The sequence below is a fragment of the Microtus ochrogaster genome, chromosome 1, assembly GCF_000317375.1.
Source record: "Microtus ochrogaster isolate Prairie Vole_2 chromosome 1, MicOch1.0, whole genome shotgun sequence".
NCBI classification, from domain to species: Eukaryota; Metazoa; Chordata; class Mammalia; order Rodentia; family Cricetidae; genus Microtus; species Microtus ochrogaster.
In genome coordinates, this window is record NC_022009.1 from 46,900,329 (window position 1) to 46,926,189 (window position 25,861).

General features: G+C 43.8%; 1 protein-coding gene across 2 annotated transcripts in view; it reads right to left on the bottom strand.

Annotated features, from left to right (window-relative positions):
- Positions 1-25,861, bottom strand: part of Cdc42bpb (CDC42 binding protein kinase beta) — a 95,831-nt gene that overhangs the window by 58,956 nt on the left and 11,014 nt on the right. For both annotated transcript variants that reach the window (XM_005343569.2, XM_013345945.2), the window contains exon 2: positions 2,123-2,214. In XM_005343569.2, coding sequence (XP_005343626.1) covers positions 2,123-2,214 — 92 coding nt within the window. The remainder of the gene's footprint in view (positions 1-2,122; positions 2,215-25,861) is intronic.

Genomic DNA, 25,861 nt, shown 5'->3' on the forward strand with positions numbered 1-25,861 from the left:
TAAGGCCAAGGGGCTGAAAAGAGGGCTTAGCAGTTAAGAACTTCTCTTGCAGAGGATCCAGGTTCAGTTCCCAGCACCCATACCAGGTAGCCCAAATTCTGACTCCAGTTTGAGGAGATCTAACACTCTTTGGCCCCATGGGTCAATACAGAGAGGATGGAGGGGGACATAAATTTGTATAGCCTTACTCACAAAACCAAAGTAATAAAATTTTGAAACAAAGATAGTCAGTCATAGTGGTATATGTCAAATACCAGCATGCAGACAGAGGCAGGTGGATCTATGTGAGTTCGAGGCCAGGCTGGTCTACATAGAGTTCCAAGACAGCAAGGGTTTCATAGTGACACCCTGCCCCAAACACCAAAAATAAAAAAAGAAGAAAAAGGTGCAAGGCCTTCAAGAGGCCCTGGGTTGAGCCCAGTATCATAAAGAAAAAGAGAGAAAGGGGAGAAGACACAGGAGGGCAGGGAACAGCCTGGCAGGAGACTTGGTTCTCTTAACCTGGAGGAGCCTGTGCTGGTAAGTGCCATCTCTGAAACTCATTCAAACCCTGAGTTTTGCAACAAAGTTCCCAACACGCCCCCACCTCCAAGGGCACACATTATAACCATTTTGGCAAAGGAATTTTCCTTCTTTCATTTCACCTATTAGTCCTGTTCTCACCTGACGTTTCCTCCCATGGGCAGGGATGCCACGGCTGCACTGTGGCCGGCCCTGATGTGTTCCTCACCACTGCAGGCAAACAGTGACCTGGGTGGAAACTGGCTGACTCTGCCAGACTTTCTCGCTTCTCACTCTACAACAAACCCACACTCACACCATCAAGTAAGCTACTGACCACTTAAAGAGTTCTGGCTTCATGTGGAACTCAGGTTTTACCTGTGGCTCCTTCAAATAAGAAGTTCCCTCCTTGTGAAAATAGAAGAATCACTGTCTGGGTGTGGGTGAGGTACTGTTAGAGACAGGAGGGGACTTTCAGGATGGAGATACTCTGTCGACTGGGTGCTGGCTCCAGAGCAACAGGCCTCTGTTTCTGTCAGACACAATCGTGTTCTTAGATCCGTGTGGTTTGTATGTAATAATCCAGGGCAGGACTAAGATCTACCTGGAGTTGTTGAAAAGTCACTGGGGACTGGATGGTTCTCTCCCCAATGGGGAAAGGGCCAAGAGAAATGGGCCTGGAAAGGAGATATGGGAACGTAGAGGGAGGAGAATAGGGTGCAAGAACAATATTCACAGAGTCCATCACAGTCCTGCAATAAAGTGGGGGTGTCACAAAGTGACTTCTGCAGAAGAGATATACCCCAAACCCCGAGCTGGTTTAGACTCTGTAGTCAGATAGGACCCCAGAGAGAAGCAGCTACTCTCTAAATTACTTTCTTTCATTGTTTGGTTTGTTTTTTTTTTTAATGAGAAAATGCATCCCTTGTACTACATGACTTTCTTGGCAGTACTTTACACTAGTACCCAGTGGGTAATGCCCGTGGGTTCTTTTGTCAGGCAGAGCACAAAGCCACACGGTGGGATGCACAGCTTTTCTATTGTATGACTCTTCCTCAGTGATTAACGTACTTCCACAGCAAAACCTCACTACAGTGCATGGACTGCATGGCCCTAGAGGAGCAGAGAAAGTTGTCCTGGACAGACAGGGTAGGACAGCACTGGTGCTGATGCCACAGAGTAAACCTCACTTAATTCCTCTTGCAGTTTTTGAAAAATGTCAAGAGCCAGGAATCCCAGCAATTGGGAGGCAAAAACAGAAGGATCAAAAGTTCAGTTACATAGTGAGTTCAAGGCCAGTCTGGGCTATATGAGATCTTGATACCCCCATTCCCCAACCACACACAAAAAGCAAGGAAACAAAAAAGGAGAGAGGAAGAACTCCCCCCCCCCAAAAAAATTCAATCAACAAATTGAAAACTTATTTATAGTATCTCCAAGAAGCTAGTTTTTGAAGCCCCAAAATATGGAGGGTAATTCACTAATAATAAATTTTGTTTTCTTACTTCTGTTTATCAGAGTTTACCACCCAAAGCTCTGCAGATAATGCCGGCAGACAGGTGCCCAAGAAGTATGGAGCCAGCAGAGCCTGGGCCATGCAGAGGGTAAGAGAGTCTCTTACCTCACCAAAAGCCCCTCTTCCGATCACTTTGATGATCTCAAAATCTTCCCGATGAAGCTGCATGTCCTTCACAAGCTGTGTGAATGGTTTAGCTAAAGGCGGAAAGAAAAATAACAATTTAGTCCAGCACACTAACACTCTATCAACCTAAATGATAGAGGTACCACGCTGTATTATAGGTTTCTCTCAATGTAGATGCTTGTCAACAGGTACGATTTAGTTTCTATTGTAGCAAATATTATGGCTGTGAAAATCCCCTGGTCAAAACAAAACAAAACACTGTAAATTTCCTGGTCAGATCCAAGGTCAGCCCGCTGAGAGAGCAACTGGCATGTCCACAATCATAAGGGACAGCTGGGTGGGACGCTTCTGTGGTCCCCACCTGTGATGCAGGAACTATGGGACAGTTAGAGGAACAGGAGACTCAAAGGTGCCTTGAACAATCTCAGGGAGCTGCAACAGGTCCTTGGTAAGCCCAGCTCTCTGGTAACATCTGACAGTCAGACATTTCATGTTACTATGTATTCTTCACACCAACTCTTTGAGAGTAACTCTATTACTGCTATGTTTTGTAGACTAGTAAATAGCTGGGTTTTTGGAAGGTGTGGTACTGTGATGAAGTGTTCCCCAAAGTATGACTTTATTTGGAAACTGAGTCTTCATAAACAAGTTAACCCGAGGTCACAACTGTAACAGGGTGGGCCCTAAAGTCAACAAGATTGGTGTTCTTATAGGAAGAAAATTTGGACAGAGGCAGGATGGAGAAAAAGCCACAAGAAAATACAGAGAGGATGGAGGGGGACAGCCCCAAGCGAGTTAATATCATGGAACGCTGGTAGTCTCTAGGAGCCGGACAGACCATACCTTGACTTTGGCCTTTTTAGCCTTCACAACTGTGACAAGCAAAGCTCTAACACTTTCAGCACCGCCCCCATCTCCACCAGTATGACAATGTATCCAAGAAATCCACACAGAGTGTACTCATTTTCCCCAGGAGAGAGCAAGTGCCAGGAATAAGGCTGCCCTTGACCCCTCTCCCTCCTGCCCACAGCCTGGCCTACGTGCCAAAGACGCCGACTGCTATAATATAATGCCTGCTTCCCACATTTCTATTTGTCCTAATTACCAGAGATTTTCTTTCTTCTTCTTTGTTTGTTTGAGATAGGGTTTCTCTGTGTAGCTCTGTCTTAGAACTCGATTTGTAGAGCAGGCTGTCCTCAAACTCACAGAGCTCAAACCTGCCTCTGCCTGCAAAAGGCTGGGATTAAAGGTGTTTGCCATCACCGCCTGGCTACTCTAAGGTTTCTAGAATGTTAGGTAGTTGGAAAACTGAGCAAATGTATTACTTCTTACCACTGCATTTACATTAATATCTAAAACGAGCTCTGCCAAAATGTACGATGTGATATTTTAAAGACTTTACATTGAATCCATACTGTTAACCCTACTTCTCTATACTTCTCCTTACACGGTTGCTCAGTACTATTAAGGTTCGGACACTATTGTTTGTTGTTCCCAGCAATACTGGAAGCCATACAAGACTCTTGGCTCTCTTCAGAGCTGGGCAGAGGACTCTGGCCCTTCACCACAAATGCCAGCCGCGCAAAGCTCAGAAAACAGTGCACAAGTCTAACAGGAAAACCCTCAAGTGAGAACCTAAGGGTCATCTACAGTTCACGCTTGTTTCTTTCAAATATCACCAAAATAACCATTCTTAAAACCCCCGAAGGAAACAAGTCTTTTAGACAGCTACTGGACACCACCTCTCAGAATCTTTTAGGGGAACCTTCTGTGAGGAGAAACAGGGGCCCTGACTTCTTCCGAGAGCACAAATGCACACAGCAGCGGGGCTTTCTGGAGCCACAGAAGCAGGTGCACAAGCTTGAGCGCCTTCACTCAAACAGTGCAAGCGCACAGAAGCACTTGAAAAGTAAAGAAAAGTCCACCTACCAAAGTGTCACGTGCACACTGAACTTGCCCACATTGCCATTTCAGTTCTTGTTCCTGGACATAGTCAATTGCTTACAAGCTTCTGTTCCAGTTTTATTTTACTCGTGACTTTCATGTTTATATCAGTCAACAATCACTTTAATGGATTTATGAATTGAGTCTGATATGCTAATTTTAATAAATATTATTTTCATAGAGTGACTAAATTTACAATGATGATTTGCACAATACTTTTTATTATTCCAATTAATTTTGAGGATGAAATTCCTGGACTCCCCAAGGAACAGAGAAATGTTTTACAGCTCCTATGATGCCTTCCCAAGCAAGTCTAACCCAGACCACACTCTCAACACCACAACGCTCAGATGGCACCTGGAGAGCTGCGGCCTCTTAGGAGCTGTGTTCTGGGTCACTTGTGCTCTGTGCACACCACACACTGCTTTTCCTGCTGGAGAAACTGTTTTACTCTTGTTCTACTGAGACATTATAGCTACAAATGAAATTCTTCTACGCAGTGGCCTTTTTTTTTTATGAATTATACTATTTTTTAGTTTACAGAAATTAGTTTAAGGAAAATTATCTTTTATATTTATTTTTTTGGTTTTGAGACAGGGTAGAAAGCTATCTTAATAAATTTTAATTGGTTCTTTTTCTCCTATCATTTTATTAAGGTTTAGAAAAATCAATTAAACTTTGAAGATCATATTTAATCCTATTTTCTGTTAAATGGCTTTTTTCAAAAACATTTAATCCTTTATGCCACCTAATGTTCATGTCTTAGCAGGTGTGAAATGCAAATTTTAATGCTTGTTTTAACCACCCACATGTGTTTTAAGTATTCTGAAAATGATTTGCCTATTTCTGCTCAATTCTCCTTATCAGGCAAGAAGAAAACACTTCCACTGTGGGGTCCCAGAGAAAACCTCCAGCCTTCCCCACAGACGCGGGTCATAAGGACGTGCGGTGACGACCCAACATGGGCATCATCTTAGAATTCACTAGCCACTCTGGGAATAAATTTCTTCTTTCCAGGACTTAGCTGTTATATCCACTGGAGCCCACGCCCAGGTTGCTCTGCTTCTCTGATCTCTCGGCTTACTCCCCCTAATATCTGACTTCAGGTTTTTACTAAGAACAATTAGAGTTTGTGCTACAGGCTATCACCTCCATGTCCCTCTTTGTAGGTTCTCCTGCATCAGCTGCCCTAAGGTTACTTCATCATCTCTGTCAAGCTTTTCTTCTGCTCATTGACGTTTTTTGTTGCTTGTGCATTTGAACAGTCATGTCCAGGTGTCCCTCAGAAGGCTGACGTGGAGTTATCAGGTCAGTCTGATAAATGACAAGTATAGAAACAAACCTAAGGGAGAATTTGGCAAGGTAAAGGAAATCAATCTAAATGAAGTGAGACACAAAATGGAAGCATGGAAAAAAAATCCTTGAGGGTTTATCTAGAACTTTCTTTAGGTCAAAGAATAAAGGAGTCAGAGCTCACATTCTGTGGCTGATAGAGCAAGAAAGACTTCTGTGTTTAGGAACGGGCTGAGGATGGAGGGTGACCTGGCACAGATGTAGCAGTGACCATGTAAGGAAGGACACAATCCTAGACAAAGTTGATGGAAGGACGGGAAGGAAGCAGGAGTATATTGGGGAATCCAACAGGGTCAGTATAAACTCCCCATTTCCATCATACAGAGAGAACAGTGAGAGCCTGTCTCTATACTGAGGGAGAGACAGACAGACAGACATATAGAAATGAGCATATATTTGGCACAAATGATAAAATATTGGGGTTCAACCTGAAGATCAGGAAAGCAAAGCAGTCAGCCACTGGCTCTTACCTCTAACTTCAGACCAAAATGGCAATCCTGCCTCCATGAATCCTCATGATGAGACTGAGCATGAGACCTGTCTACCCCCATCCCTGGTTTTATATTCCTCTCTAGTGCTGGGAGTAAAGGCATGTACCACCACTGCCCAGCCTATTTAGCTAACTATTATCATCGCTGGGATTAAAGGTGTGTGCAAACACTGCCTGGCCTGTATGGTTGACTAGGGTAGCTGCTTTGCACTGATCTTCAGGCAAGCTTTATTTATTAAAACCCAAATAATATACCACTATACTTCCCTTTTTTGTCTAAAATAAAAAGGAAGGCTATAGCTAATATAAGAAAACTATATACAATAAGTATAATACTATATACAATATATACAGGCAATAAATACATTAACAATGTTTAGTCCATTTGCATCTGACAAATTCAGAGAAAATACTCCATACATCCTGTCTTGGTGAGCCCAAAGGCTTGTGCTAACTTATTTCCTATAATAACTTGCTTTCCACATCTGGTAAACAAGGAAATCTATAACTATCTAGTCTTCAACTCCCTCAGAGACCCAAGAAAGAAATAATATTAACTGAGTAAGCAGGAAGTGTGAGCAAGCGACTTTCAAAAATTGTGAGAAATGACAGAAACAGCTAGCTACCTGGACAGCATGAAGTCAGGTCCCCTGTTTCTCCTCGCAGGTTTAAAAAAAAAAGACTGTGGGCTGGAGAGATGGCTCAGTGGTTAAGAGCATTGCCTGCTCTTCCAAAGGTCCTGAGTTCAATTCCCGGCAACCACATGGTGGCTCACAACCATCTGGAATGGGGTCTGATGCCCTCTTCTGGTCTGCAGACACACACACACAGACAGAACATTGTATACATAATAAACAAACAAATAAATATTTTTTTAAAAAAAGACTTTTCCATTACATGGCAACAAGCCAAGTAAGTTACAAGGAAATGTCCTACTTGTTCTTTATTCAGCCAAACACCACTACCTGTAGGAAGTGACCCAAAGGGTCCTCAAAGAAACAAAATCTGGCAGATGGAATGGATGTGTTCCATTTTGCAGAGTTTGGCAAATTGAAGTATGTTCATCACACCATTGACACTAATTCAGGTTTTCAATGGAAAACTGCTTTGAGTTTGGAAAAGACTGATTCGGTAATTACATGTTTTCTAGAAGTTATGGCAATCATGGGTATACCTGTACAAATAAAGACAGACAATGCTCCAGCATATGTCTCTAAGAAAATGGAAGTTTTTTGCTTATTATAATATAAAGTATATTACAGGGATACCACACAATCCTACAGGGCAGGCAGTTACAGAAAGATCAAAATGAACTCTAAAGGATATGTTAAATAAACAGAAAGGGATAATAAATAGCCTCAGAAATAGATTGCATAATGCTTTATTAACTGAATTTTCTAAATGCTATTGACATGATATTGTTTTGTTTTGTTTTTATTTATTTTTTATTTATTTATTTATTATGTATACCATATTCTGTCTGTGTGTATCCCTTCAGGCCAGAAAAGGCCACCAGACCCCATCAAAGATGGTTGTGAGCCACCATGTGGTCGCTGGGAATTGAACTCAGGACCCTGGAAGAGCAGGCAATGCTCTTAACCTCTGAGCCATCTCTCCAGCCCCTGATATTGTTTTTTTAATGAAATTCCGAGGTCTTTAGCACATTTCCAATGAAGAATTGACTGATTTCTGCATGTGCTAGAGGATCTGGCAGACCCACATGGGACAGGATGTGGGTTATGTATATGGGATGATGGCTATTCCTGATTATATCTTGTACCTGAATAAATAATAAGGTAAATTCAACTGTTTCAATATGCAAAATAACTCTTTGTAAGTCACTGAGAATATACACTCGATCTCTCCTAATTTTTACCTTTTGTAGTCTAATATTTTGTAAACCTATTTTATAACCTAAATAATTAATAGAATCTCCTCTTTGTATTTTTCCAGGAGCAATTTGTAATCCCCAACAAGGAAAAATTTTCTTTACTTCTTCAAACATTCTTTCTAAAGTATCTACATTTGAATCAGATACCAACATGCCGTCCTTGTAATGGTAAACTATAGATTCAGGAAATTGCTTATGTATCATTTTCAATGACTGACTTACAAAATATTGGCACAGGGTAGAACTATTTAACATTCCCTGTGAGAGAACCTTCCAATTGGCATCTTTTAGCAGGAGAGAATTATAAGTAGGCACTGTGAAGGCAAATTTTTCTGTATCTTTTTCTTGTAAAGGTTTAGTGAAGAAACAATCTTTTAAAGCAATAACTTTAAGAGGCCATCCTTTAGCAATCGAGAAGGCAGAGGAACGCCAGACTACAGAGAGCCCCTTGGCTGAATCACCTTATTGACAGCTCTTAGATTCTCCATTTTCTAGATTTCTTTTTAACAACAAATGTAAGAGAATTCCAAGGACTGGTTGATTCTTCAATATGCTGAGCATCTAGTTGCTCCTGTGCCAACTGTTCTAAAACCTGTAGTTTCTCTATTGCTAAAGCCCATTGCTTATCCCATAAAGGTTTGTCTGTCAACCATTTTAAAGGGAGGGCTGATGTTGCCTTTGAAACAGCAGCAAGTACTCGGCCCTTTCTTGTACAAGCTGAATGGTTGGTAGTGCAAGACAACTGTTAACTGTTCTTTATAAAACTTTCTAATATTTTCCAGAAACATACATTAATTTATACTTTGTTTCTAAGATTGGGGGAATGTTAATCTGAGTATTCCATTGCTGTAACAAAAAATGTCCCTACAATTTCATTGCTATTTTAGCCACATACGGTTTTAATCTTCCTCTCTGGACTTCTAGCCCTATACATTTGACCCATCTCACACTCTGTTTTACCTGAGATAAAGTTACAATTCCTAATAACTGAACATTTATATCCTGAAAAAGCCAATTTGGATGCCAAGATTCTGATGAAATTATTATTATATCCACACCTGTGTTTACCAGACCTTCAATGATGTCATTTATTCATATTTTTAATTTTGGTTTTTGCTCATTTATAGAAATTTGCCAAAATACTCACTTTATAGTTTCTCCTGAATTTTTTGTTCTCTCTTCTATAGCTGTTCTTTTATCCAGAGCAGTATGGTTTCTTATATTAGGCTTTAGGTTAATTGTCTGGGAAGGAGTTGCCTCTATAATAACAGGAAAGGACTGAACCGGATTTGGCATAAGGGCCTGTAAGAAGCCCCTCATGGAGTTTTCCAATGGCAAAGACTATCTTAAATACTCCTCATTGATCCACACTCATTAGTCCAATGCCTGCCTTTGCCACACCTTCCTCATAATCCAGCAGAGGGGTGTTCTGAATGGGTTATTCTTAGAAAAAAAAAAAAACATTGTTTCTAGGAACACCCTGTCTACAGTCCCTTTTAAGCTGACCTTGTTTGCGATAATTATAATATTTGACATTTTGATTTTTCCTTAAACCTCTGGAAATCACCTCTCCTATCCATTCACCATCATGGTCATGAGATTCAATACTAATTGTGTCTTGAATCCATTCCTCCAAGGTTCTGACCTTGCTTTTAACAGCCTAATTATCCTTTTGCGTAGAGAATTGGCATTTTCAAAAGCCAGAGATTCTATTATGTGTCTAGCTTCTGAATTTGGTATCATTCTATTTATTGCTCAAGTCAATCTTTGTAAGAAATCCATAAAGGCTTCTTTTGCATCCTGTATAATTTTAGTAAATGACTCGATTTTCTTTCCTGATTCTCCAACTCTGTCCCAAGCATTCAAAGCTGCTGTGCAGCATAAATCCAGGGTGTGGTCAACACACACAGCTTGTCTTTTTATAGTAGCATAATCTCCTTCTCCAAGAATTTGATCTTGGAAGATTTCCCTACCTCTAGCTTTACTCCATTGTTCAATAACATTAGCCTCTTCTCTGAACCACACACTCCATGGTAATGTGGACCAGTCTCTAAAACATCTTTAACCAACTCTATCCAGTCTTCATGGATAATTCTATTACAAACTGACCACCAGTTTAACATTTGCTTCACAAAAGGTAAATGCATACCATATGAGACCATTGCTTCCTAGAATCTCTTTAAATCTAACATTGACACAGGAATCCAGTTATCTGTAACAAAGCCTCTGCTATTTGGCAACTCTTGTAAGGTTCCTGGGTATATTAAGGTTGGTTTATAAAAACCTTAGGCTGTTCCTCTCTATTCTTATAATGCAATGCTGGAATTGGCTCTCCATTAAATTCCTCTGTCTGGACTTGAATATCTCTGTGATCTTTTTTATTAGGTTTTTCTAAGGCCCGTATCTTAGCACTCAGGTTAACCAACATTTTTAGTGAAGAGACAAAAATCATAATGCTGAGAATATTTAAAATTGACATTATATAAATCTCATCTAAATTAGATATCTCTCATTTAATCATTCCATTTTCAGACAGTCTAGCATATTATCTTACAGAGACCCAAATCCCTCCATTGTAATGATTTTTCCCATTTTTTTAATGTGGGGAAAAAAAACTCTCTTTTAACTAATTCCTCCCTTCAAGAATTTCCAATTTTCTTACCAAATCTGCCAATGATGTTGATGAAGATGTGAGACTGATTGCTGCTGCGTAGAAAGCCTGACTGGATTTCAAGACAGCTACCTAGTTTGGCAGCAGCCCAAGAAGGGGGTTCAGAGAGAGCCCACAACGCACAGTGGGGGAAGAGAGAGACAGAGACGGCTGTCTGAAAATGCTCAGGAGACTGTTCAGAAAAAGCATGTGTGGCAGGAGGCACCTGGAGGCAGAACCAGCCTGGAGCTGGTGAGTCCTGTGGCATTTGGAACCTAGGTGCTTCTGGAGTTTAGGTGGCAGCTGCAGACTGTTTCAGAGAGACTACAACAGGAAAATCCCAAACTCGCTCAGAGGCTTGGGGAAAAAAGAAAGCCTAGCCACATGAGATTGGGGCCGCACGTGTAGCTCCGGCCTGTGCGGGTAGCTTTTTTGTGAGTTCATACCCCAAACATTGGGTGCCAAATGTAGCACAAATAATAAAAACCTAGAGACAGATATTAGGGTTCAACCTAAAGATCAGAAGAGCAAAGCAGCAAGCCACTGGTTCTTACCTTTACCTCAAACCAAAATCGTGATCCATGAGTCCTCAGAGTGAGGCTTGAGTGTGAGACTTATCTCCTCCCATCTTACACGCCTCTCTAACGTAGGGATTAAAGGCGTGTACAACCACTGCCTGGCCTGTGCGGCTACAGTCTGGCTGCTTTGCACTGACTGACCTTCAGGCAAGCTTTACTTATTAAAACACAGTAACACACCACTATACACAGATATAAGTGGGTGTACACAGAGACAGAAGATCAAGTTCTATCTCCTGAGGGGCACAGAAACAGAAAGTTCAATCAAAACGAGCCCCTGATACCAGGTTTCAGTTTCTCACTATCCTCCACCAGAGGAGCCAGGTCTCCTCACACAAACCACAATGGTCACAAACCCAACAACACACAAAGCAAACCCGCGACTTGGTTCTGACACTAATAAGTTCTTCAGCTGGGAAAAATGGGATACCCGAGACGTCACCTGCTCGTCAGAAGATGAGCAGCTAGTGACACATCAAATGCACGCTACTCAAGAGTCAGGGAATATCATGTGAGAACTTACCCTCTAGGTTTGACATCGTTTTAGAGACACTTTACACACTTTTTTTTAAAAACTTTTTCCAATACTCATTTGCTGCTAAGAAGATAAGTCTAGAAAATAGGGACAGCCACACTTGCCAGATGACCATTGCCACTAATGCTACAAGAGACTACCAGGACAACTTAGATGGATCCCAGTCCTGGAAGAGCGGAGGAGTAGGATGTGGCTCAACGTTAGGGACCAGAGCACACTGCTCGGGAAGAGCATGAGGCTTCGTCCCAGCAACCGATGGATGAGCAGGAGAGCATGACTTACTGAAGCTGGTCCAGTGACGTCAGGCTGGGATGAGAGAGGCAGAGCCCCAGAACCACAAAATAAAACAATAAAAGTTAACGCTACAGAACTTTCAAGTGTAAAGAGGTCAAAGTGATTGTTTTTTCTTTTGGTATTTGTGGAAGTTTGAATGGGAATAGCCCCACAGACTCATTTGTTTGAATGTGTGGCCTTGCTGGAGGGAGTGTGCTGCTGTGGGGATGGACTTTCAGGTCTCATATGCTTAAACTATGCCCCGTGTGGTACAATCTCCTTCTGGTGCCTGCAGATCAAGGTAGAAATTTCATCTCCTTCTCTAGCACCATGTCTGCCTGCATGCTGCCATGTTTCTTGTGGTAACGATAATGACATTAAATCTCTGAAACTCTAAGTCAGCCCCAATTAAATGTTTTCCTTTTAAAAGCTGTTGTGGTCATGATGTCTGTTCACAGCAATAGAAACCCCACTAAGATACTGCTGTCTTGTACACAACATTGGGGTTGGAAAGATGACTCAGCATTTGAAAGCACTTGTTCTTGCAGGAGACCTGAGTTCAATTCCCAGGACCTACATGGTAGCTCATAACCATCAGCAACTCCAGGGGGTTCGATGCCCTCTTCTGTAGTCTGCATGCACCAGGTATTCTAGCAGTACATATACTTAAGGGCAGGCAAAACATACACACATACATACATATAAAATAAACATATCCTTATTTAAAACATATTTTCCTTGGATGGTGGTGGCACACACCTTTAATCCCAGCACTCAGGAGGCAGAAGCAGGTAGATCTGTATGAGTTTGAGGACAGACAGCCTGGTCTAAAGAGCTAGTTCCAAGACAAACAGAGCTGTTGCACAGAAACCCTGTCCTGGGAAAAAGAGAGAGAGAGAGAAGGGGGGGGAGGGGTCACTGTCACGCTCCTAAGACATGTTAGACAAAACAAAACCAGAGCAGTCAAAGAACTATCTGGACCAGGTGTGACCTTACCCTGGGATACATAGTGAGACCTTTCTCAAATCAATCAATTGATTAATATAAAACAAGATAAAGATTACTTTTACTAATTAGAAATACTCATTTCAAATAGTATTTACATTAACACTCTCAAAAACAAATTCTGGCCTGATGGCAAACAACTTTAATTCTAGAACTTGGAAGGCAGATACAGAAGGATCTCTATTGTAACTATAATTCTTACTTGATTATCTGTTTTGTTATACGTAATTTTACTACGTTAAAGTTAAAACCTTCCTTTTTAATTAGACAGAAAAGGAGAGATGGTGGAGGAAGTCCTTCTATATGCTATGAATGTCTTATTATCATTGGTTAATAAAGAAGCTGATTTGGTCAGTACCCAGGCAGAATATAGCTAGTCAGGAAAGCCAAGTAGAGAAGAGGGGGAAAAGAAGGTGGAGTCAGAGAGATCCCAGCAGTGGCTGGGGAAGCAAGATGTGAGGTAACAAGCCACAAGCCTTGTGGTAAAATATAGAATAATAGAAATGGGTTCATTTAAGTTGTAAGAGCTAGTTAATAATAAGCCTGAGCTAATAGGCCAAAGTGTTTGTAGGTGGGAGAGAAACCTCCAGTTACCAGTCTCTGTGAGTTCAAGGCCAGCCTAGTCTACAGAGTGAGTTTCAAGACAGCCAGAGCTAAACAGAGAGACTATGTTCCCAAAAGAACTATTTATTTATATGGCTGTTTTGCTTGCATGTGTTTGTGTTGCACATATGTGTAGTCCCCCAAGAGTCCAGAAGACAGTGTCAGATCCTCTAGAACTGAAGTTACAGAGTGTTGTGAGATGCCATGTGGGTACCTGAAATGAAATCCTGTTCCTCTGAAGAGCATCTTTCTGGATCATACAACACTCACACAACACACTTTAAAAAGGCAACGTTATGGTCAGTCAGCCACAACTGGTAATGATACTGACTCTCACAGTGACATATATTATAAATGGAGCAGGAAAACCACATGCAACAATTCTAAGTTTCAAGAAGGGAAGAATTGTAGCCAGACACAGGAACTAACACCTGTAATCTCAAGACTCAGGAGGCAAAAGCAGAAGGATGAGTTACACAAAGAGAGACAAAAACAAGCTACAACAAAACCTTCTCGCATAATCTATCAATACCTATCTATGTCTAAACACCAAATACTACCAGGTCAGTAAATACCCACAGGGAACCTTTAAGGACCAGGATAGGAGCTAGAGTAGAGCCCATGATGGCTCACTCCAGGACCAGTACTCTCAGCCTTAGACTCTGGGAGCCTTGAGACACTCCCATACACTGAGTTCCCCCCCTCATAAAGTGGACTTGAAGCCTAGGTCTACCTCCCGTGGGTTAACACTGCTTTCTCTCCAGCACAGCCACAAACTTGTGATGACTGATGGTCACTCTGACAAGCCATCAAAAAGAGATTTACCTTCTCTATATGGAAGGCTTACACCACCATGTCTACTTGGACAGCTAGACTTCCTATTTCTCTAGACCTCATTCAATTTTTCCTCTTTTTGTAGAGCCAGAGGTCAAACCTCGAGTCCCTTATAAGTGTTCTACAGTGAGCTGTAGATCTCTATTGCCTCTCTGAACTTATCTTGTTGCCCAAAAGGTAATAAATTCATCAAGATAACTACTATGAAAGAGAAGATGGCTCAGTAAGACTGCTTGCTGGGCAGGAATGGTTCTGTGTGCCCAAGCAGAGAAGTCAGGGACAGGTGGATCCCAGGAGCTTAATGGTCAGAGAGTCAACACAACCAAAAAGGCAAAGTTCCAGTTCAACAAGAGACCCAGTCTCAAGACAAAAGGCAAAGAGCAATAGAGGAAAACACCTGCTATCCTCCTTCGGCCTTTGCAGTTCACACATGGGCACACTCACAAGACCATGTCATACACCACATACAAATACAAAGAGAAGCTAATGATAAATATGAGATCCAAACTACAAGAAAAATTGAAGCCCGGTGTTCCTTTAAACAGGAAGCTCTGCCAGGAGGAACTAGGGGAGGCAAAGGGGATGTGACTGCAAATCACTATGAAATGAGCAGCTGATGCCTCCTACCTTGGCTTGTTCACCAAGAGAGGACGTAAGATTAGATCAACTAAACAGAGGGTCTAGCAGGGAAGAGACAGAGGAAGGAACCATGGTCAAGGTAACTGCCAACAGAAGGCAGGCATTAATTTTCACTTTCCCCACCTAGCTGCTCTACCCACATGCCTGGACTTAGTCTCTCCACTCTTCTGTCTCTGTGGCTGTGACAGCATCATTATGTTTGCAACTGACCTCCCTTGATGATCACCCAGTACAAACAGCATGTTATCACAGGGAAATAGGGACCCCTGAAGGCCACTGACGTGTGTGGAACACACAGATATAAGTCAACTCTACCTGAAGGCTCCCAGCTTCTAAGAACGCCTCTCCTTCTAAGGGCCCTCCTGGAGATATAGTGTGGCCGGCCACCTGGCACTTGGGCAGACATAGGGTAGCCACCTAACACATAGACAGCTCCCTTCAGGAGACATAGGATGGCTACCTGGCACATGGCCAGCTCCCTGAAAGCACCTGCTCCTAGTGAGGGCACAAAAGATTAATACTCACCATAAGAGTTCTGAAAAATGTGCTTAAATTATAAAAACCACATTCACTTATATAGATAACTAGATATTTGTACAGTGACAGCAACCTATACCCCAGGCAGGCAACTACAAATCCTCCACCATGAACCATGAGCTGGAGAAAATTCAACTGACTCTTTCAAGAAGTCCAGGTGGTACCCACTCTAGTTCCTGAGAACCCTCCCACCCAAGCTGACATGGACCGCAGACCTGCAACACTCTTAGCGAACAAACTTAATGAACTATTCAACATGAGACTTAAGGGTAAAGAGGAAGCGTTTTAACAGTGAGTCAGAAGCCAAGCCAGCTACAGGCTTGGGTAGTGAAAGTCCACTGGGGTGGGGAGGCTGCGCTGAGTCAACACCAGCTGGGAAACCTTCATTCCAGCAAGATACAGTCATGGGAGGAGCCGCCTATGCCACCTCGATGAAGCCATTCACACCTGATTTCCAGACCAACTCAGGCCCCTCACCCTGCACGCCGTGTCTGTCAGGTTCCTTTTCTCCACTCACATCCACTTGGCTAAAGTTGCTTTGTCATTACAGAAACAAGGTCCCATCACCTCACTGCTGCGCGACACCCAACGGTGATTTGGCTTCCTGCTCAAGGACAGTGCACCCTACTTGAACCCTCCAAGAAGGAGGCAGTGATCCCAGTCACATGCAGTACTGTCCTGTAGGAGTCTTTCAGCAAAGCCAAGACCCTCTGCTGAATGAACAACTTTACAGTAAGGCCAGCTCCCCTTGCTTAAATAGAAATGTAATTTAAAATTCTAGGGCTGGGATGTAGCTCAGTATAGAGCTTTGACCAGCTGCATAAAGCTGTTTCCACCCCCAGCACTGCCTCTCCCCCCAAAAAACTTGAAATGAAAAATAACCTAGTGTAAAATGGAGTGATTTGAAGTCACAGAAACACAGCAAGGGCTTCATGACAAAGTCCCCATTCTGCTTGCTGGTGCATCCACAAGACAACCAGTTTCTAGGCCATTTCTTCTACAAGCTCCTAGAAGCATCCTGTCTGTGTACATCCCAAATTTAAAAGAAAGTAAAATCAGAAGTAAAGAATAAGTGCTCAAAACCCAGGAGCTGAGGAAAGAGACTTTAAGTTCAAAGTCAGTCTGGGCTACACAGTTGAGTTCCAAGCTGGTCACACTAGACTATGGGACCCTGTCTCCAAAAGCAAGCAAGCAGGTAAAGGTACTTGTCCAAACATGATGACCTAAATTCAATTCGTGCAAACCACATAGTGGAGGAAAAAACAACTCCCACAAGCTGTCCTCCAACCTCCACATATGCCCTTCTTGAATAGACATGCATGTAGTCAAACATGGACACAGACACACAAGAATAAAAGAAACAAAACAAAAACCAAACCTCAATTCTAATCAAAAGATTTAAAAAAAAAAAAGGCCTCAGAGAAGGCTGAAACAAGTCAGGATTAGTAACACTCTGGACACTTCTGCTCTCTGAGCACGGAGGTTGTCAGAGTGGGGTCCTCGGCACCCTCAGTTAGATTTCTATGGCTGTGGCAAACATCATGACCAGAAGAAAGCTGAGGAGGAAAGGGTTTCATCTACAGCTTACAGGCCATCACTCAGGGAAGTGAGAGCAGGAACTTAGGGCAGGAGCTGAAGCAGAGGCAGTGGAGGATGGTGTTTCCTGACTTGCTCTCCGTGGCTCACTCAGCCTGCCTTCTTACAGAACATAAGACTACCTGCTCAGAGCTGGCACAGTCTACAGTGGGCCTCCTACATCAACCATTAATCAAGAAAATGCCCTCACGGCCTAGCCTACAGGCCAATCTGATGGAGGCATGTTCTAAACTGAGGTTCCTTCTTCCCAGACGACTCCAGTTCACCTGGCCAGCAGCATCTGCTGGGAGAAGGCAAACAGATTTTGTAATGTACTATCTACTGGGAGCACCTGAGTTTAGAAGTCAGGGTGCTTTCCCCTGAAGGCTCTCTTCCCAGGGGGTTCTGCCAGCTAACCAAAGTCATCTGAAAAGGACCCAGAGGTACATGGTGCCCTGAATACCAACTAATGGCTTTTTGGTGTTGCCAAGCTGGCTGGGTGAGTGACAGTGCTTGCTGCCACGCTGGCTGATGACCTGAGTTTTGTCCTTGGAACCAACTCTGTCTTCTGACCTCCACATTCACCCCATGGTCTGCACCACAACCAGCCCCCAGTCAGACACACAAAATAAGTAAACACATGTTAAACAACAACAAAAACACGTGGTTTCAGAAGTGGAATGCAAAACAGAAGTCACAAACTTGTGATTTACAATGTTTAAGGTACCTCAATCTATGTGTGCACACACACGTGTACGCACACTCATTAGTGGATAGATGAGTGGAGGCCAAAAGTCAACATCAAATGCCATCGTTGACTGCACTCTATCTTACTGTTTGAGATGGGCCTCTCACTGGACTGGAGCTCAGCACCTTGTCTAGACTAGCTGGCCAGAGGACCTCAGGGATGCACCTCTCTGCCTCTCACAGCACTGGAGTTATGGGTGCTGGATCACCGTACCCCTCTTTTCACAGGTGCCGAGCACTCACACTGTCCTCACACTGCTCTTAAAGTGTTTTATGCACAGAGCCGTCCTCCCAGCCCTGCAATCTTGTTTTAAGAGGCCCTGATGGACACTCACTGGGTGGGGAGTGGAGCCCTCCCAAGAACCCCAACAACAAGAGAGAGGTACCAGAGGACACAGTAAGGTCCAGTGCCCTGTTGCTTTGAGGGGAACAAAGACAAAAATCTTTCGAAAAATAAGTATTATTTTTTTCCTTTAGCAAGTATAGTTTTTTGTTTGTTTGTTTGTTTGACAAACTTTGACAAGAGTTTCTCTGTGTAGCCTTGGCTATTCTGGAGCTTGCTCTGTAGATCAGGCTGGTCTCGAATTTACAGAGTTCCACTGGCCTCTGCTTCCCGAGTACTGGGACTAAAGTTGTGACACCAACACCCAGCACAAGTAGAATCTTTAATGTAAGAGCTTTAATACTAGTTTAACCTTGTTTTACAAAGACAGACATGGGGCAAAACTTAAACTGAACATGGACAGGAAACAGCAACACACATGTGTGAAGCAACCTGCCATTAAAATGACACACAATCTGAACATGTGATGTGAAATCAGAGTGCCCCAACCAGCGGCAATGTGGCTGTGCGGTAACAAGCCACCTGACAGGTAGGCAACTAAGGTTGTGGCCACAACACACAGACAGGAAACAGCTGAGCTTCCTGACCCCAGGCCAAGAGGTTCGTCCCTGGGGGCCACTTTTTTCCAGGCACCAGGCGCTTGTGTCAGGGGACAGGCTAGGACGGTACAAGCAGAGATGAAGGCTTAGATGGTGTCACATCCCTGTCACAAGGGCATTTCCAGTTAGCCTCTGAATTTCCCCCACAGTAACCTTCCTGCTTTGGGGTTCAACAGCCAAGCTATAAGGGGGGAAGTCTTGTTTCTGTTACCCTGTGATGGAACCTCATTCCAAAATTTAATTCAGTAAGAGAGTCTTGAATTCAGCATTTCACTTGGGTACTGAGAATGAAGAGCTAACGGTGGAGGGCAGACACGAAACCATTTCTCCCTCCAGAGCAAAGGAGTTGTGGCTTCTGTCCTCTCTCCACTACTTAATTTTCCAGGCCTTTCCCAAACTCTAGACTCCCACCCCTCTCCACCTCTACCAATCTTCAAATGCAACAATTCCAAAGAATTTCACTCAACATCTGGAATTATTCACCCTAAGGGTGAAATTAAAAGGGCCAGCTCTACAAGATGAGAGAAGCTGAAGTCTGCGGCATCCACCCAGAGCCCTTGCTGGGCTGTGTCTGCAGGTGCTGTCTAACTGGCAAGTCATCGTTTACTGAAACAATGTATTCTAACAAGGACACAAAGACAATTTAACCATACCTCTTAACGTTTGACCTAAGAAATGAAGGCTTCCAGTTCAGATTTAACTCTGCCCACATTTACTGAGGAAAGCCCTTTGGGGACTTTGTACACAACGCCCTCCCAGGTGTGCAGAGGTGGATGTGCAGCACACACAGTTTTCTTTTTCTTTTTTTTTTAAAGCCAGATGCTGGGATTATCTGGCAGGGGCAGATTGGACAGAATGCTACATGGAGTTACTTTGTATCTTGTACCATGGGGTGCAATCTCTTGATGGCTGAACAAGGCAGAAGAGCAGGAGCACTGCGGACAGTTTTCTAATCCAATCTTACTTGCGAACTAAGCACCTGAAATTGTGGGGACTGACCCATTCCCCTACCCTTGAATTCTATGCAATTATTTTAGAGACAAAAAGCATCATTACAGATTGGTTCCCCAAATCTAGCACACAGACAGAACCTAGGATGACGCCCGTCTCCAGGGCAGCAACATGAGAAATGAGCTCAACTACTGTGTTGGTGCAGGATGAGAAATCAAAAATGAATTCCTCCCTCCTTCCTACCACTGGGTTGAGCCATTCTAAATATACACAGAGAATATTTATTCCCCACATGAGAATGGGCTGGGCCCTGCTATGACAGGAAGGACATGACACTGAGGAACTGTCTGCACTTCTTCCTCCCAGAATGCCTCTGGTCAGGAGTTTTCTGTTGAATGGAAGACAAAAAGGAGATTTGACTTTGGCTGCTAGGGATCTCTGACAGAATCAACTGAAGTCTTCCAGCTCCAGTCCTTGAGCACAAGATACATGACCATGCTTCCAGGGACCACAGTCGCAGGTTTAGGACCAAGTGCACTTGCTAAACTGACATCTGGAGCAGAAGCTGCACCAGGAAGGAAATAAGGAGATCAACCAGAGGGATGAGTCTGCAAGGCACCAACAGATTAAAAGTGAAACATGGGCGGCTAAACTTCAGTAATCTGGAAACCCTGAGAATAAGGGACATCAAGGCCGTCCAGAAGCTGTCTGCTGGCCCTCCTCATAGGGCAGCAAGTCCATCCAAAAGGCTGTCTGCTGGCCCTCCTCTTGTAGCCAAGCTTCTGGCGCCCAGTGGGCTGATCCAACCAAGATCCCCCCCCCCCCCACATAAACACTTCTCCAGATTCCACTAACCATGAGCCTGCAAAGACTCATTCAGACTCACACCCCTTCCTATCTAAAAACCGTCTGTTCATTGGATCCCAATCACTAGGTAAGTAGTAAATCCACCCACAGCTGCCAGCAGTCCTTGTTCTCTGGACATTCAAGTGTCAGGGATATCACAGTGCTGTCCTGAAAACCTGCAGGATGGACACTATCTAAGCAGACTGAGGAAATGTGAGGTCCAAGTGCATGGCAGCACTTGGTGTTTATATCTGTCACCATTTATTTATCTCCCACATCCATGTCTTACATTTCCTGCAACACTAATAAGTTTCCATTTTAAAAGCCAGGGAGGAAATTAGCTCCTGATTTTTTTTTTTAGTGTAATCATTTAGTAACTGGCACATTACCAAAACATCCTGTGCTACTGAACAGATAAGTGACAGTGGCTTCCCAGGTATGAAGAGCCCTGTGCTGAGCCCCGTCCATCAGAGGGGCCATGCTTAGTTTAAGGGGGAAGGTTAACTTCAGGAGATTATCTCACTCTCCTCTGAGCACAGCTGGTTGCCACCATCCCAAACTTGTGCAGAGAGCTCTTTGGCTAACACAGGTGCAGCTTCTAAACTGACTTCTAGACTAGGTAACTCCAAGAGAAGGCACATAACAATGCTCACAGCACCTTATTCGCAATCCCAAACGCTCCCTAGCAGGTGAAAAGGCAATCTGCTCTGAGCTAAGCAGACTTGAGTATGTCAGGGACACTGTGTGGAGCTAAAGTTGGGCACAGTAGTTCATGGATTTTCTAGTGTTGGAGTGGCTGAGGCAAAACTCATCATGAGTTCAATGCCAGGTTGGACTACAACCTGTCTCAAAAATAAAAAACTATGAAAGAAAGTGAGGGGTGGGGATGTTCACTAGTGAGATGGCCCAGTGGGTAAAGCACTTGCCGCCAACCCTGAAGGCCTGAGCTGGAAGACTGACATAGTAGACAGCCCACACACATACACATAAATAAACCATAAATGTAACATGAGAGAAAGAGCACACACTCAAGAGCAGGGGATGGCCCAGCTAGTAAAGTCTTGTTACACAACCCAGAGCACCAAAGTCTGGATCCCCAGAACCCATGTTTAAAGATAACACAAACAACACCAACACACCTGGAACTCCAGAGCTGGGGAAACGGAGACAGGAGGATGCCTCAGACTTGTGGCCAGGCAACCTGGCTCAGTCAGTGAACACCAGGTCCAGTAATAGTCCACGTCTCTAAAGACAGAGTGGAGTGCCCATGCACAAGCATCCATCCATGAAACCATTCACAACCACCACATGACTCCACGTAAAGTTCGAAAGTGACACCACCCCCCACCATGAGTCCAAGAGCAAAGAATAGCCGCTTCAACAAGTAAGGGAGGGCAACCCTCTCCAAGAGTTAAAACAAACACTGGTCCCAATCTTGAGTTAGGTGACAATTTTAGGTATGAGACCAAAACACAAGCAAAAACAAACTGGATATCATCAAAACAGCATGTCAGGCATGGTAGCAGATGTCCTGAACAGCAGGCAGATCTGTAAGTTCAAGGCCAACCTGGTCTGCATATCAAGTTCTAGAGTGGCCAGTACTACTTAGTAAGACCCTGTCTCAAAAAGCCAAAAAACAAAATCCAAACAAACAAAAAAACTAACACTTGCATGTTTGAACTATAAGCATAAAAACATGTTTAGAACAGCAAGCCGGCTTCTCCAGTGCTGGAGAACGAGCGCAGAACACTAGGAAAGCATTCTACCACCGATGTCCACTCCAGACCCCAAAACAGGAGGCACTGTTAAGGCAAACGGTGGCGCATGTCTGCAAAACCAGCATGTTGAAAGGCTACATGAACTCTGTCTCAAAAAAGCAAAAGGAGGAAGAGAAAGAAGAGTCAGGAGGAGGAAGAGTGGCGCAGTTCTTGCGCAGTGCCGTGGCACAGGGGTGCACTGGCAGTGCCAGACACTTGCCAAGCTGAGGCAGAAGCTCTGGTGAGCCCAAGACAGCATCAAGGGTGGGGATCGGGGCAAGCAGAAGACAACCCGCAGTCAAAAAAAATCTGCAAATCTTATACCTGATAAATGATGTGTATCTAGCTAGAATATAGAATGACTTTCATAGTTGACTAGAAGACAAATACTTACCCCAGTTCAAAACTATAACTTCTCCAAAGCAATACAGAAGTAGTCAACACATCCATGAAAAGGAGCACACAGGGAACTCAGGGTGCTGTACTTGCACCTTCATGCACACACTGCTCCTGGCTCTTGGTGGGAAGAGGCTCAAACCCCAGCCCTATCATCTAGACTCATCTGCATCGAGATCTGGAGGACCTAGCAAGTGGAAGAGAGAAACATACCTGAAGTAGCTGGACATAGCATGACTCATAGAGATGGGCAAGAATCAACCTGTGTTCCTAAACTCAATTAAACCACAAAGCTCAGGACCACATTTAAAAGCCAAGTCCTACTCAATGGTGGCCGAGGTGGGAAGATGAGGAGTCCATGCCAGTCTAGGCTGCACGAGGTCCTTTTCAAAACAGGGTTCTCACTGCCTTCAGCAATGAAGGCTCTCCAGCAGCAGTGAATCCTGAGCAGTAGTGCACAGCACGCCATGAGACCATGTGTTAGACTGACACTGTGCAAGGGGCCTCTAACGCTGGAAGAGAAGGGTGCTAGGAGGATACCACACATTTCTGTAGGTCTGAGGTCCTGCAGTCACCCCTGCCTAAGAGGCAGCTACAATCTCTCAACTGGTCTACAGCCTCCTACCCAGTGGAAAGAGGAACCAGAGTGCTTTGGCTGGAGACAGGCAGGAACAAGGCATCCACACACCTCCCAGCCTCTGTCTATATGGTCCCATGAGACAGGAGGTTCCAGGGAAGCTGCCCTATACTCCTGGGTAGACATCTGGCCAGCATGAGAGGTGAAGGCTAGATGAAGGGTGGAGCACATCCTCCTAGATGGCTTTTTCATCCCAAATTACCCATCATATGGAAGGACGGCCCCAACTAAACCAGACAAGGTATCAGAGAAGGTCAAATCAGACCTCCTGGTGTAAAGGGAGACAGGGAAGACAGCAGCTGACAAAAAGAGGTCCTGGAGGATACAGCATTAACTGTTGAATGAGCACTCATACACACAGTCTCCAAGCAGGTACACATAGCCCCATGACTGCCAGCCTTGTAGCATGTGGGACAGCATCTCCAGTGGGAGCACTGTCAGGACAACCAGCCCCATAGCCAGCTGAGCTGTGAATTTATTTTGTTTACTGCTGGTGTTCCTTCTGGACCATAAAAGTTTTACGAGCTGGTAAAACTTCTGTGCAAATCCTGCAGAGCTAACATGATAGATGGTTTCTGCGTTCAGCACAAACTATCTGTACTTCCCAAACTTGGTCAATGCCAGCCCAACCACACTCTGGACTTGATTTCAAGGTCTGTGCAGGTTCTCCTACTGTTCAACATGCAGACTTCCTTTCAAACACAGTGTTATAGAATACTTCAGGAAATGAGAAACAACCATTAAATTCTCCACATCAAATTTTATTATAAAAAGTATTTGATGTGCACTTTATTGAGAATTCTTCTCTAAGACTGCAAACACAACACTGGAAGTAAATTTTCATGCCATCAACAAGAACAACCACAGTAGAGAAAAACAATGGGAAGAGGAGTGGAAATTCACAGCGATGTGCACTCTAACTTCTGTTACAACTAACTGCCATCACAGTGCTACTGGAGAAAGATGAACCAAGGGTGGTTACAGTACTGAAGGAGAGCACCAAGAGGGACAACTGTAGACCTATACTACAAACAAGTTTTCTACATAATCTATAGCAAAATGGACAGCCAAGGACTATCAACCTTCAAGTTCCACTGCCAATAAAGAGCTATGTCTAGAGGAAATTGAGCATTAGAAGAAAAACCTGAAATTCTGATCATCAGGAAGAGGCATCCTTAGCATTCCACCACCCACCCCAGCAACCACATGACCACCAAGCAGGACCTCTGTCGCATCCCTACCCTACCTCCATGTTCACTCTGTCAGTTGAGGACAGAAGACATCCTCAATCCTCAAAGGGAAAAAACCCAAGTGTTAGCTATATGTACACATATATGTGCAATGTATGCATACAACGTGTATATAGACACACATACCCATAAGGACCCTAGAAAAACATCAAAACAGAATCCAAGAAAAACAAGAGAGCAGCAGTGGCTGAGTTTCGGGGCACAGTAGCATGAAGAAAGTCAGAGGGAGGTGCTGTCCACATTAAATCAGAACTACAGCAAACTCCCTCACCTGCTCACGGATGCCCCCTGCCTGTACTCTCACTGGACACAGTCACAGACTCATGCTTTGTTAAGTATACTAACACTGTGTCACTGTAGCGGCCACAAAAGTTTTTCCCTGGCTTTCAATTCATTCATTCTTTTCTTTCTTTCTTTCTTTCTTTCCTTCCTTCCTTCCTTCCCTTCCTTCCTTCCTTCTTTCGTTCCTTCATTTTTGAGACAGGGCTTCTCTGTCTAACAGCCCCAGCTGTCCTGGAACTCTCTTTATAGACCAGGCTGGCCTTGAACTCACAGAGATCCACCAGCCTCTGCCTCCTAAGTGCTCAGATTAAAGGCCTGCGCCACCACACCCAACATTTTTCAACTCTTTAAACCAACGTAAAGACTTCATAGCTAAGGATACAGTCGGTTGTAGAGTACTTCCCCAACATCCCTGAACCACTGATGTCACATAACGTAAGTATCATCAACTGATTAAGTCCTCTAACTCAACTAAAAACTTAAAGGTATCAAGATCAAATTTAATAATTTTTTAGACAATTCATGTTAATAAACCTGAAGTCGCTGAGAAAGTAGATGATGTTTCTAAGAGAAAATTATTAATCAAAATCAGCTTTTTGACACCATTCCAGAGGCAGAGGCAAGTCTGGTTTACTACCGAGTTCTAGGACGGCCAGGACTATATAGTGAGATCCAGACTCAGGTAAACAAAGGAAAAAAAGGAGAAGAAGAAGAGGAGAAAAACCCCCAACACACACAAATCAGGGCAGGAAAGATGGCTCCGCCTCAGAAAAACTTGTCCTTTGATCCTCAGAACCACGAAGGAAGGAAAGAACTGTGGCGTGTGTGCAACAGACACACACACACGAGATAAAACACGGGCTAAGAACTGTGCTGTGGGGGGGGAGGGGCTGGAGAGATGGCTCAGCGGTTAAAAGCACTGCCTGCTCTTCCAAAGGTCCTGAGTTCAATTCCCAGCAACCACATGGTGGCTCACAACCATCTGTAATGAGATCTGGTGCCC